The 14777-nt window shown below is 40.8% G+C and overlaps 1 protein-coding gene across 2 annotated transcripts in view; it reads left to right on the top strand.

Annotated features, from left to right (window-relative positions):
* Positions 1–10428, top strand: part of ZNF292 (zinc finger protein 292) — a 53972-nt gene extending 43544 nt beyond the window's left edge. For both annotated transcript variants that reach the window (XM_042802954.1, XM_042802955.1), the window contains one exon: positions 1653–10428. In XM_042802954.1, coding sequence (XP_042658888.1) covers positions 1653–8843 — 7191 coding nt within the window. In that variant the 3' untranslated portion in view covers positions 8844–10428. The remainder of the gene's footprint in view (positions 1–1652) is intronic.
* The last annotated feature ends 4349 nt before the right edge of the window (positions 10429–14777 follow it).

Raw genomic sequence — 14777 nt, 5'->3', positions numbered from 1 at the left:
GTCACTTTGTGTAGCATCAGCTTTGGGGTATCCTAATTGGTTTTAGGAAAGGCCGTAGCAACTTCCTTCTGCAGGTAAACTATAAGTTGATTCATTTTCAATCATTAAAAATTCTTTGTTCCTTTGGGAAAAAAAAAAATAATTGGGACATAAGCAGAAAAGCTGGATGCCACAATTAAGATGATTGTAAAACTAAAGGTGAGGTTATAGTCTTCTACTATTGTACATGTCCTCTAAATGAGGTATTTTCTGTTAGCAGGTCCTAACTTTCCTCTTTGTTATTTTCCATATTTCGGATATTACAGAAAATGGAGAGGAAATGTAGGCTGTGTATTAATATATGAAAAAATTACAGAAAGTTAAAAAACCAACCAACCAACCAAACAAAAAACACACACACCAAAAAACAACCCAAACCCCAAAACAAAACACAAAAAGACCCAGATTAACAACCTTTTGAACTGCCACTAAGAATGTTGTTTGTTTTGATAAATTAAATTCTTGCCTTTTGTGGATTTAAATCCAGTGTTGTGTTAAAAACTCTGTTCCTCTATCTCAGCTAACCTTGTCATCCAATTTTCCTAGCTTCTTCTCATTAATGGTTGCATTATTTAATGTTTATAGCTAAATTGAGCTCTCCTGAAAGCTTTTAGTTGGGGGATTTCTGTAATTCCTTATACTAAATGTAAGGATAAAAATTGCTTTTTTCCTTTCTCTGTGTTCTGGTAGGGCTAATCATGGGCTTCTAATCTTAAAGATTATTTTTTCCAAAAATCTGAACTAAATTACAGTTACGGAGGGGGGAGGAAAATAACTTTCACAGAGGCTTGTGGTATTAAGAGCTCTGTCTGCTCCATGTCCTACTGATTCTTCGCTAGTGAGCTGTGGATCATTTCACTGATGGCAGAAATTGGAGACCATATGGGTAGCAGACTTGTGCGTTTGTAAACTCACTGGACTTCATTCTCATGTATTAGACAGCCTTTCTGTGCATCCTTCGCAGCATAAAGGGACTGTAAAGTGGACATAAATATAATTTATGTTGACTGAGGGTATAAATGAGAAAAGACCACATGACCTATGGAACACTTAACTATAGTTACTACTTTCCGTTGGAATGAAGCCATGTGTTTAGTTGATTTTGAAGTGGCATAATCTTTAAAAATAAACCTTTATACCTTAAGTGATACCCAAATTATAGACCTTTTTGAAGATCATGTGCTTCTCTTGCATTATCTGTAGCACTTTTTACCATTTGAATTCTACCCAGTGTTAACTTAATGCTCCATAGAAGCACATCTCAAATAACTGTGACACAACTGGCAGGCTTTATTTCATGGAAAAGGCTCAATAATGCTCTTATATAAACTGAACACCTCTAACATACAGCCCTAAAGTCCTCAAACCAGTCAGAACATACAATTAATTTGTGTTTTAGTTGTATGTAAACTTTCATTTTACCTAGTAGCGTGAAAACAAATTATGGAACTTAAGGAATAGCATCTAAAGACAAACCACTGTGTTTCTTTAAGTGTTATTATCAACTGCAGTGCATTTTTTCTGACACTTAGGGTTGAATAATGATATCTTTTATTTACAAATATACAAGAGTTACGATAAGCTGACTTACTAAAATTAGTCTTGCTTTACAGATCGATGGTGCTGGACTTGCAACGTGCATTGAACTGTGTGTGAAAGCGTTGCGCTTGGAATCTAGTGAAAATACAGATGTCAAGATATCTATTTGCAAGACTATCTCCTGCTTGCTTCCAGATGATTTGGAGGTTAAACGTGCTTGTCAGCTGAGTGAATTTCTTCTCGAACCCACTGTGGATGCATATTATGCTGTTGAAATGCTATATAATCAGCCTGACCAGAAGTATGATGAAGAGAATCTTCCAATACCAAATTCTTTGCGCTGTGAGCTCTTACTTGTACTGAAAACTCAGTGGCCTTTTGATCCAGAATTCTGGGACTGGAAAACTCTCAAGCGTCAGTGTCTGGCACTGATGGGAGAGGAGGCATCCATCGTGTCATCAATAGACGAACTAAACGATAGTGAAGTTTATGAGAAGGTTGAGGATTGCCAAGAAGAGACTAAAGAAACTTCTGTGAATGGGCTTGCTGGCACTTTTGATGAAGCTACAAGCCTTCTTAAGGGTATCAGAGATGAAAAGCAGAAAAAGAGAGAAATTAAAAAACTCAGAGAAAGGGGGTTCATATCAGCTAGATTTAGGAACTGGCAAGCTTATATGCAGTATTGTGTGTTATGCGATAAAGAATTCCTAGGTCATAGAATAGTTAGGCATGCACAAAAACATTATAAAGATGGAATTTACAGTTGCCCTATTTGTGCCCAGAATTTTAATTCTAAAGAAAACTTTGTTCCCCATGTAACTTTGCATGTTAAAAAATCCAGCAAAGAGAGATTGGCTGCTATGAAACCACTGAGAAGACTGGGAAGACCTCCTAAAATAGCAACTGCCAATGAGAATCAGAAAAGTGATTCTGTATCCAAACAGGAGCAGCGACCCATTAAGAAGAACAGTCTCTATTCAACTGATTTCATTGTGTTTAATGATAATGATGGCTCGGATGATGAGAACGATGACAAAGATAAACCTTACATACCAGAGATCGTGCCAGTTCAGAAGCCACTACCTGTTAATGAATTTACCTGCCCCGTAACATTTTGTAAAAAAGGCTTTAAATATTTTAAAAATCTAATTGCACACGCAAAGGGGCATAAAGATAATGAAGAAGCTAAACGTTTTCTTGAAATGCAAAGCAAAAAAGTGATTTGCCAGTACTGTAGACGACATTTTGTAAGTGTTACTCACCTGAATGATCATTTACAAATGCACTGTGGCAGCAAGCCTTATATCTGCATACAGATGAAATGTAAGGCTGGTTTTAACAGTTACGCTGAGCTGCTGACACACAGGAAAGAGCATCAAGTCTTCAGAGCAAAGTGTATGTTTCCCAAATGTGGCAGAGTGTTTTCTGAAGCCTATTTACTCTATGATCACGAAGCACAACACTATAATACCTATACCTGCAAAGTCACAGGCTGTGGAAAGGTATACCGTTCTCAGAACGAGCTAGAAAAGCACGTTGAGGATCACAGCAAGCAGCCTGAAAAAGTGCAACAGCCTGAGAGCCAGACTAATCAGCCTGACTGCAGTCAACCTTCGAAAGCTAGTGAAAATAGTGATGGAGTTGCTGTTAAAGAGGAATTGGCATCTCCTCTGGCTGACAACCGAAGTGGTTTTACCGAAGGAGAAAACATTGTCTGGAGTCAAATCAAAGCAGAACCAGTAGGGAATGAAAGTGTAAACGCATCAGCGAGTGTATTGCAGCAAAGTGATTCCCTGCCTGATGCTGGTTCGGAGCAGTCCCCTGTGGGTTCAGTGAAGACAGAAGTGGTAATTCCAGCGAGCGGCATTAAGGTGCCTGCTGTTAACCAGAAGATCCGAGATAACTTTGTGAAAAGAGGTAAATTGGCTGCTACTACCAGTAAAGTAGATACCACTAAACCTGGAGCCCTGCAGTTGTGCTCCTCGGTTGACTCTTGTCTTCCAGTTTTTCAAGAGAGAAAGGAAGAAGACTGTCTCAGTCAGACTCAGAATATTCAAAATATTTCTGTGACCTCAGACACACTAAAACCAGAAGCCCTTGAGTCGAAAAGCTTAGAAAGACAAGTGAACATTGTAAATCCATTCAGCGTGCAGAATCAGGCAGGATATCGAAACAGCGTACCCATTTCCAAACTTGAAATTGAAGACAGTATTAAGGCTGCAGCTAATCTATACAACCTGCCTTTAAAAACTTTAGAAAGTATTACGTTTATTCCTTCGCAGCCCAATATAAATAGCTCTTTAGTTCCAGCTGTGTCACCAGCAGCCCCAATCCAGAAATTCAATTGTCAGGTTGAGGGGTGTACTCGAACGTACAACTCATCACAGAGCATTGGCAAACATATGAAGGCAGCACACCCTGACCAATACGCTGCTTTTAAAATGCAGCGTAAAAATAAGAAGCCACGAAAATCCAGCAATCTGCAAAGTGTGCCGAGTGATGGGAAGATCGCATACCTTATGCCGTCACAAGTGGTCAGTGCCAGTGGTGCTGCGTTTACTGCACAGAACAAACCTAATTTGAATCCCACCTGTTCCAGTCAAGTGCAACATGTCTCCAGTACGCTTTTCCCAACCCACCTAGAAAATTTGGCCAATCCCGTGTTGCCTATAGTGGAAAGCGTCATAAATCCAAGTTTGTCTACTCGTATTAAAAGTGAGCCTGAAAGTGTTTTATGTTCACAAATGGAAAATCTGTCTGGTGCAACTTTACCTTCCCAGTTGGACGATCTGGCAAAAACAGTTATGCCTCTGAATATTGATGGCAGTTCAGATCCTTTTCTTCCTTTACCTGCAGAAAATGGTCCAATGTCTCTCTTTCCTTCGTCAGCAGAGAATCCTCCAAATTCAGTCTTCTCACAACTGGAAAATAACACAAATAATTTTTCATCGCAACTAGAAGGAAACGCTGGTTCTGCTTTCCCGAAGGAGGAAAGTGTTGATCAAATATTTCCCCCACGATTAAGTAATGAAAATAACTTCAGTGATACTAGTTCTCAACATCCAGCTTCAGAAAAGGTGAAAAAAGATCGTGGCCGAGGCCCAAATGGGAAAGAAAGGAAGCCAAAACATAACAAGCGGGCAAAGTGGCCAGCAATAATTAGGGATGGCAAATTTATCTGTAGCAGGTGTTTCAGAGTTTTCACTAATCCTAGATCACTTGGTGGCCACTTATCTAAGAGATCTTACTGTAAGCCCCTTGAAGGATCGGAAATTTCTCCAGAAGCTCTGCAGGCTAATGGGCAGTCTTTGCTTGCCAGTATGATTCTTTCCTCAAATTCATTAAACTTGCAGCAACCCCAGGAGTCTGCCTTCAACCCAGAGACGTGTTTTAAAGATCCATCATTCCTCCAGTTACTTGCAGCTGAAAATCGTTCCACAGCCTTACTGCAGACTATGTTTCCCCGGGCCAATGTGACTAACTTTAATAGCAATGGGAATGAGGAAGGAAATCAAATTATAAAACAAGCCTTGGAAACTGCAGGCATCCCGAGTACCTTTGATAACGCTGAAGGACTTCCACATGTAGTTACCACAAGTTGTGTCACTGGTACGACTCAGATAAATGCAGCCGTTCTCCCCAACTCAACTGTGTCGCCTCTGCTGCAGACAGTCTGTAACCCCAGTACCCTGCTAACAGACCAAAACAGGACCCTTAATGCCAAAATTCCTCCAATAAATGAATGCAAGAGTTTGCCTGTTTTTGCAACAGAAGACTTAATGCTAAAGACTATTGAAAACGGCTTATGTCCTAGCTCGTTTTCTAATACTGTTGCAGCAGCGCAAAACTTTGCAGGGAACAGTTCACGAGTTTCTGTTATAAATAGTCCCAAGAATTCAGGGTCGATCAACTTGAATAAGAAGGGAACCAGTGCTTCTAAGAGGAAGAGAAAAGCAGCTGCGCCCTTGCTTGCACCCAATACATCGCAGAAAGTAGCAGTAAATAATACAACAACGATGGGACTTCTAACAAAAAGCACTGAAGGGAACGTGCAAATACAGGGAGAAAGTTTTCAGTCCAACTTGCTGGCAAATTGTGGCTCTCAAGCGGTGGTGGAAAATCTCACGCAGAAACTCAATAATGTTGACAATCAGTTATTCATGGCCAGTATCAAAGAGAACTTCAAAACAAACCTCGAGGCTCATACAACACTACCCCCTTTAACAGTAAAAACTGAAAATGGGGATTCCCAAATGATGGCTGTAAATTCGTGTGTGCAGGCAAATTCGGAGGAACAGATTTCAGAAGACAATGTTATGCAGAACTTTGAAAAAACGCTGGAAATAATTAAAACTGCTATGAATTCACAGATACTTGAGGTGAAAACTGAAATTCAGGATACTGTCACTGCTTCAGGACAGACCCCGCAAGTAAATAATGCACAGGCTTCTTCGGGAAATTCTGCACATAGTGTAAAACTACCCACTCCCACACAGTTTGTTGTGCATGTGGGGAACGTCACCACTGCAAAGAGTAGCTCTGCTCAGTCTGAGACATCTCAAAAGGATGATACGCAAATATTGGAAATTTTGGAGGGCTTGCAAAATCTTAAACTAGAAAATGATTCACCCGTTCAGATTTCTGAGACTGTTTCCCAGTGTCCTCCGGCAGATACGCTAGCACCAGCAGTTCCTGTTGTAGCAACCGAAACCAAACCCCTCGTCCAGATATCCTCAGAGGCAAGTAACATTCAGTTTAGTGATAAAGTTAATAAGCCTTTTGTATGTCAGGATCCAGGCTGCAATTATAGTGCTATGACAAAAGATGCATTATTTAAACACTATGGCAAGGTTCATCAGTACACTGCAGAAATGATACTAGAAATTAAGAAACATCAACTGAAGTATGCCCCCTTCAAATGTGTTGTAGCTACTTGTCCAAAAACATTCACAAGAAACTCTAATCTCCGAGCACACTGTCAGCTTGTACATCATTTTACGACAGAGGAGATGGTGAAATTAAAAATCAAAAGGCCTTATGGCAGAAGATCTCAAAATGAAACGGTAAACACAGCCCCACGACCTGTTGAAATAAAAACTTTGCAGACACTAATAATAGAAAACAAAACTGCAGCTCCGTTGGTGAAAGAAGCTCAGATAAAGGAAGTTGTAGAGCCTGTAAAAGTCTTGGAAAAACTTAAACCAGAAAGCAATGTTCCTGAAAGACTGGAAAAACCTCCCCAGGTGGTTTCTGTTCCACCGGAGCAACATAATGCAGCCTCTCTTGGTAGTACACAGGCACAACCCAAAGCGCGCAAGGTTAGGAGGTACAGGAAGGAAAAAGAGGAGAGAAAACGTAGGAAGCCCGTAGCAAAATCTCTGGAGTTTCCCACTAGATACAGCCCTTATAGACCATACCGGTGCGTCCATCAGGGCTGCTTCGCAGCGTTCACGATACAGCAAAACCTAATCCTTCATTACCAAGCTGTGCACAAATCAGACCTCCCCGCCTTCTCTGCTGAAGTGGAGGAGGAGAACGAGCCAGGCAGAGAGGAACGCGACGAGGTGGAAAGCAAAGCTGCCGTCAGAGAGTTCAGGTGTGAGGTGAATGACTGCTCTCGCATCTTCCAGGAAGTTACCAGCCTGATACAACATTATATGAAGCTTCATGACATGACCCCAGAGCAAATTGGAAACATGAAATCGGCTCCAGAGGCGGGAAGGTTTTCTTGTGATCAGTCTCAGTGTAAGTCTTCGTTTACAGCGTATCTTAACTACATTGTACATCTCGAGGCAGATCACGGTATTAAGATAAGGCCAAACAAGGTAGAAGATGACGGCGTATTCAAGTGTGACTGTGAAGGCTGCGACCGAATTTATGCTACTAGGTCCAACCTCTTGAGGCATATTTTTAACAAACATAATGACAAGCATAAAGATCATCTAATAAGACCCAGGAGACTGACACCGGGTCAGGAAAACATTTCAAGCAAAGCAAACCAGGAGAAACCGTTGAAGTCCAAACAAAGAGGACTCAAAAACAGATCAGGAAAAGAAGGTAGCAGGCTGTCAGTGAAAACAAAACGAAAGAAAAACGTGAACTTGGAAAACAAAAACTCAAAAGCAATGCAAGTTCAGGAAAATAAGGCTTACTCACTGAAACGTGGCAAGCACGTGTATTCAATAAAGGCTAGGAACGATGCCTTATCGGAATGTACGAGCAGGTTCATAACTCAGTATCCATGTATGATAAAGGGATGTTCCTCTGTAGTTACAAGCGAAAGTAACATAATAAGGCATTATAAATGTCACAAGCTGTCCAAAGCATTTACTTCCCAACACAGAAATCTTCTTATTGTGTCTAAAAAGCACTCTGTCTCACAAGTAAAGGAAGCTTCTTGTGAGCAAGAGGAAACTGATAAAAAAAGTGATGTGAAAGAGCCTGAACCGAGTTTGATAGCAAGCAATAATGATTCAAGCACATCTCCGTTACCACAAAAGGAAACTGAAAAAGGTGAGAAGGATGAAGTGGATGAGCTGACAGAACTATTCATTACTAAACTGATTAATGAGGATTGCTCAAGTGCTGAAAATCAAGCAAAAATCTCTTCCAGTGTAAATAGTGACTTGCAGGAGACCAGCTCCTGCCCCTCAGAAAAGCAAAAATCAAACAACTTAAAAAGAGCAAACAAAGAAAAAAATGTCTCTCAGAATAAGAGGAGGAGGGCCGAAAAAGCTGAGGAAGTACTGCCTGTTGACGCGAGTAGCATGCACAGGGAGGAAGAGACTGCTGTCGCCATTCAAACAGCCGAGGAGCAGCCTGCAGCTTTCGACTGGAGCTCATTTAAGCCGATGGGTTTTGAAGTGTCGTTCCTCAAGTTTCTCGAAGAGTCTGCTGTGAAGCAAAAGAAAAACACTGAAAGAGACTACCATAGCGGCGGAACCAAAAAAGGATCCCATTCGAACTCCTCGCGAAAGCCCAACGAGAAGACCTCCGTAGCAAGTAACAATGTCACTTGGTCGTGTTCTGAAACTGAAACCCTCGTACCGTTTGCCAACCCGTCACAGCTCCCGTGTGGTGATAACGTAAAGATAGTTTTAGACAAGACTTTTAAGGACTGCACTGAGCGTGTGTTGAAGCAACTTCAGGAAATGAAACCGATCGTCAGTTTGAGAAAGCTCGAAGGACGCTGGGAGGATAATCCAGAGGTTACAGCTGCAAAAGTAATTGTTGTGGGTACCGAGGAAGGGGAGTCAAAATACTGAAAACCTAGTGTGTTTAACCGTGACCTGTAATAAAATTTATTTTGAATAGGAAGCCATCAAGCATGCTAGTAACTGTGGAGCTCTTTTATTTTGAAGTGATTTAATCTAGCAAAAAACATGACATGAGTCATGTAAATGTCTTATTTGTTTTTATCCCTATGGGACTTGAAGAACAGAGTAATTGCTTCAGTTTTGTAAATACTTGATCAAAACCTCAACTTTCTATCAGATTGTCCTTTCCATGAACTAAATCTTTGTGAGTTGTCTGTGATTGGTATCTTTCACCAGGTCACTGCTCATGTATAACAGTACTCTCTTTATTTGTAGATACATTTTTTTTTTTTTGTATATATTTATTATTGTAAATCATTTGCTGCCACCAGCAGTCTGTAAGTCTAAACTATTAAATGACACATTTATATTCGGAATTTTAATTTGTAACTAAGTGAGCAAGTTTTTAAAACTGTCCTTTAATCGTTTTAAATTAAGAACTTTTGAACTAAACTAGCTAAGTCTGCCATATCCAGTTTATTTTGCATAAAGCATTTATTTACAGGAGAGGAGCTGGATAAGATCACATTTCATAGGTTAAACGTACTGACACGCTCTCATTTTTGTAAATTTTAACATCCAGTATCTATGGATGATAGTCATATGTAGTTAACTCATAAATATAATAGTTTTCTTATAGCTACATTTTTCATTGCTTTTAATTGGATACAAAGCATTTATGATTCCATAATAAAAATGGAAATGTGAATAAAAATAGTTTGCTACATTGGAGATTTAAAACAATATTTGGTATTAAAGAATCCGTTGTGAATGTGATAGAAAATTAGTAGTGTGGAGCAGTGTATATATTTGAGGTGGTGATTTGTGAAGTAGCCCAGTATTGCCTTAAATAAAATCACATTTCATTTCTTGTTTTATACATGTGATCTTATAAAGGTTATTTTTGTTTCTGTAACTTAGATTGGTGTATAGTTTAATTTTTGTTAAAAAAACAAAACAAAAAAACTTCAGAAACCGTTTTTGTAAATAGTGGGTTTATAAAACAGATGGTTTATTTTGATAATACCAATTTGGTATCTATCTATAAAATACGTGAGTCCTTATGCCATACCATTAAAAACTGAATAAACAAGGCACTTTCTGAAAGGGAAGTGAGATTATGATCTTGCAGAGAAACTCAGTGGTTGTGCTCTATTGATGGCATAGGCTCCCTCCGCGCTCTTCTGCCTCTCGCTGACTGTTCCTGGCCGCACTCTCGCCACCTCTCTCTTTTCCACACTGGAACGAGCCTCAGAAGCGGTGCTGCTTGTAGTGCCCGGGATAGGAGCAATTTCTCTGTATGCTGCTAACCGAAACAGCAGGTATCCAGTTTGTCGAGTAACCAAAAGCGTGAATGCGTTGGTGGGAGCTGTCAGCACCCAGGAATCTTCAGTGTTGGTTTTCGTGCGTGGTTTTGCTTAACTCGGATGGGACGAGCCAGCTGGATTGTGTGGTACCAAAAATTCTGCTTGGATTATTCTCATTACTGGATGTGACCTACCTTCAGTAATATAAAATAGTCTTTATCTTGGGAGAGATTGGCTTGGTTTTTTGTTTTTTGTTTTTTGTTTTTTTTTTTTTTTTTACTATAAACTTGTCTTGACATGTAAAGCTTTGCATTAAATGCTACACTTGATTGCTCTTAAGCTATTCACCTGGAATCTTTGACAGTTTACTTGAATATCAATGCAGAGGGCACATTCCTACAACCAGATGAAGTGACTTGTTGTGAGAGTGAGGATTATGTATGAAAAAGCAGAAAGGCAACAGTGTTTCAATTTGGGCATAGCCCTCGGTTTGGTACCTGGTGCTAAATTGCATACCTTCTCGGAAAGCCCCTGCTCCCATTTGAACGGAGCCCGTTCACTCCTTGCTTTCAGTCCCTCCCAAGCGACTAAACCGATCATTCTGCCAAGTCAAAGGTGTGGTCTGAGAATGAGCAAACCAGAACAAATCCTTGCGTTTCCACTCCAGGGGAGATCGTTGCAATGGCTGTGAGCGCATGATGCCACGTTCTACCTCCCAGAGGCCACGGGGGCTCCCTGGCTGGAGTCGCTGTTGGATGCCAGCCATGGTGACTGTAGAGGGGATCTTCTGCAGGGAAAAAGAGAGCAGAGAACCTCCTCTGGGGAGTGTCCACAAAGCTCACCTGAAATATCTTCTCTTTAGATGTACCCAACCACTGCAGTCACTGTTGACAGACCTCACAACTGTTAATTTTGAGAAGAATTTTGTTGTGTATGTTGAATAGTTCCAAATCGACCTTCCGGGTGATAGATACTTTATCATATGCAGTTTTTAGACGGAGAATAGCATACAACTATTTAGCTACATAGTGCTATACTAGATTGCTAGTTGAAAAAAAAAAAAAAGGAAAAAAAAATCCAATATCATAAATATCCAGGAAATAATTTCTGGTTTGGATATGAATGTAGGGTCTGAATTTCTGAGAATTAAATTTTTCATATTGTCTCATTCTTACCACAATCCAATCAAAGTGAGTGCTGTACCATTATAATTATGGCACAGCCCCTTTTAGGTGGATACTGACAGTCTGTCCAACAGGTATGCTAGCATGTTGGGTTTTTTTTTCCTTTTAAAAAAGTATTTTAAAGTGAGGGACTGAAGGCAGGGTCCAATTTAAGATGTCATGGACTGCATAGGGCACTGCGATTTGGTGAAGCCACCTACAGAAGTTCCCCGAGGAAATAGATTTGGTATTTGCATGTAGGTATTTTACCCTGAGTGATGCACAAAACCTCCCGCTGTAGCTGCGGTAGCATGCCTGAACTGACGGCTCCTCTGGAGCCAGGAGCTGTACCCTGCCCTCGGGGCCCCGGGGTGGCCGAGCCCAGCCCTGCCAGCACCCCCGCAGCCTGTGGGTGCCCTGACACCCGTGGGTGCTGCCGGCCCCCACCCCGCTGCCCGGTCCCTCTCCGTCTCCTCCCCTCTCTCTTTCTCCTCCCTCCCCTGTTCCTCTGTCTTCCAGACGTGTTGCCCGTGAGCTGTGGTGCGTTTGAGGAACGACGCTTTCTTTTAAACCCCTTGTCACCCTCAGGAAAGCGCTGACTCAAGCAGCAGTTGTTGCTGATGGGGAAGCAACCAAATCAAGGGGTCTGAATGCAGAGTACAGAGAGTTTTGTGATTGAAAGCCACCTTTAAGCTGGCAGTCAGCCTCTCTTGTGGTTAACTATAAAGGAATCTTGTATTTTCTGAGCCCTAATTCAGTGTAAGAAGAGTAGTGGGTTTGTCCTCGCGTGTTTTGGGGTGGTGGTGTTCAGTGGGATGGGGGCACCGTTGGTCCTGGAGTGTTGTGGCGTGTCCTGTCTACAGCTGTCGGATAGGGAGGGAGCGATGCTTTTGAAATTAACGCTGAAGAAGGTCCTTGGCTCAGGTGAGGAAAAGTGGTTGGCTGTATTCTTGCAATTAGTTTCTGTGCCAAAGAATTAGTGTGGCTGGGGCTCCCACCTGCATGGGCACGCTAGCCTGAGGTTGAGGCCACCAGGGCTAGAGGAGTTCCCTGGAGCGGGAGTTGGGGCAGCAGCTCCTGCTCCTGCCCTGTTTTTTAATGTGACTTCTTTTTCAAACCTTGTCTGTCACTAGACAAGGACATTACTCGGGTTTTAAAGAAAATGAGGATCTATGTAAGACTTGGAGCTTTTAATGTTTGCAGAGGTGTTTTGAAATATGAACGAGGTAGGCATTTTTTTATGAATGTGCATGGAGTGATCGTGTTATTTCTCCACTGCAGTATGAGCTCAGATCAGCTTCCTAGCAATTGCTGTGTGCTTGAGGAGACTGTACTTTTATACTTCAAAATGAAGAAAACACAGCCCTTGAAATTTTAAAAATTTTGTCTGAGTGACTTGGAAGTTGGATGCACAAAAACCCATTAAACCTTTAGTTTAGGGACCGAGCCTGCAAACTCATCTGAACCCAAATTGTAAGAGCAGATGACTTTGGGGATGGCTGGATGAGTGAAACTTAAACTGGAGTATAAAGGTGGGGAAAGGGCTGTGGAGGGGAAGGAGCCAGTGAAAGACCAAATGCTGGCCAAGAGCAAGGGTTCAGAAAGTAGACAAGATTGTTTCTGTTCTCAGGTTAAGTAAAATCTGGCAGAGCTGCCTTGTGTGATGCTCATTTCCTTCTCGTCAGTGGCTCTGACAAACAGTTTTGCAGGACGTGATGTAAAAGCCACTTGGTGGTTTGCTGTGAGTGAGTCAGGAGTTACACAGAGTAGGTCCATAATAATTTTTCAGAATATTTCTTATGTGAGGTACTGGATGTGTCAAAACTGAAGTATTCTCCAAGACCTGAAGCCTGTTGATTTTGGAATTTATTTATCATTTCATGGCTGTCAAAGATAGAATTAGAAATAAAACCTTGAATATACATTCCAAAGAATTACAGTTCTTGTTTCACAGGAAAATTTTTGGTCTAAGCGGGAAGCTCTGACCAGCCACAGAGCTTTAGGGGATGCTCTAAAGCTTTTCAAGCCCTGACTTAATATACTTTTTTTTATTAGAGAGCAGCTAATGCACAAATTTAATCAGAAACTTGTGTTGGATATACTGTTTGCTTCTCTTCATTTTCTCTCAAATAAACCTTGCTTTAAAAAAAAAAAAAAATGAATAAATACTTTTTCATTAATGTACTGTCTTAAAATCTGTCCTCGATAATTAAAAACCAGTCATTTTGGAAGCATTTTTTATTTTGCTGGTGTTGCCCTTGTCTTAAAAAATGATGCATTAGGGTACAAAAGGGCCAAGATCATTTTGGTTTTTTGTTCTCGGTTACTCAAAATGTGGCAGTCACAGTTGCACAGGGCCATGGGCAATGGTTTTGCTTCAATGCACTCTTGGGTGAATTTTGTCCAGTAGCTGCAAAAGTGTTTCTAACTGCATTTCTGTCACGAGCCGCATCCTGTGTATGGAGTTTTAACAGAAAATGTTCTGAATTGTATGAAGCTCGTTGTCTCGATATACACACTGATTCAGTCTTGCTGGAGATGTAAGGCTTTAACTGGCCACAAGCTGGCAAGCTAGTATCTGAGGGACTGCTGTCGCTGCTAAGCTCAGCAGCACCAAATGTATTTTCACCTTTTATGAAAGCAGGTTTATTTTAGCAAAAAAAACCCCACAAACAAACAAACAAGCAAACAACAACAAAAAAAAAAAAACAAAAACAAAAACAACAACAACAAAAAAACTTTAAAATTACAGTCAAAAGCACGTAGTTTTTTCATTAGTTCTTACAGTTAATTCTGTAACCACTACCCCAGTACTCCTAAAAGTAATGCTTTGTAACCAAAGCCAGGGGGTTTTGGAGTGAAAAAAAAATCAGTTAGCATGCTTTTTGTTACTGTTTCTTCCTCTTTATCCTGGCATGAACAATAAAATCAGTTCACCATTCAGGCAGCTCCACTTATTGCAGGTGGTGTTTTTCTCTTAAAGGGTGTATTTTGATCAGGCTCAGTACTGATGTATATCCAAAGGTTTTTTTATCCAGCAACAGAAAGAGAACACTACCCTGAAATAAGTCTTTTCAGGCACTAATTTCTATTGTCTCAGAAGTCTAGGTTCAACAGACGACACATCTTAGTTAATTTCTGTACCTTTCCTCTTAGCCCAAGCAACACACCTAACAAAGAACAGAGGTGTGTGGTGTTTTTAAGAGAGATTCTCAAATTTGGGGGGAGGGAGTAGGTGAGTCTTTTTTACTTTGTTTCTGCTGGAGGCTTTTCATATTTTTAATTTCACATGTTCTTCTACAGCAGAGAAATGTACTGAAGAAGTAGCAGTATTTTCAGCCTTACTGCAGGGACCAGATTCCAGGCTACTGACTACTTACTACTGCCATACTGTGTGGTCTGCATTTCTCTAC

The sequence above is a fragment of the Tyto alba genome, unplaced genomic scaffold (genome assembly GCF_018691265.1).
Source record: "Tyto alba isolate M040663 unplaced genomic scaffold, T.alba_DEE_v4.0 Super-Scaffold_40, whole genome shotgun sequence".
In the NCBI taxonomy this organism is placed as follows: Eukaryota; Metazoa; Chordata; class Aves; order Strigiformes; family Tytonidae; genus Tyto; species Tyto alba.
Note: the sequence above shows the minus strand (reverse complement) of the source record. Positions and strands in the feature narration are given on the sequence as shown.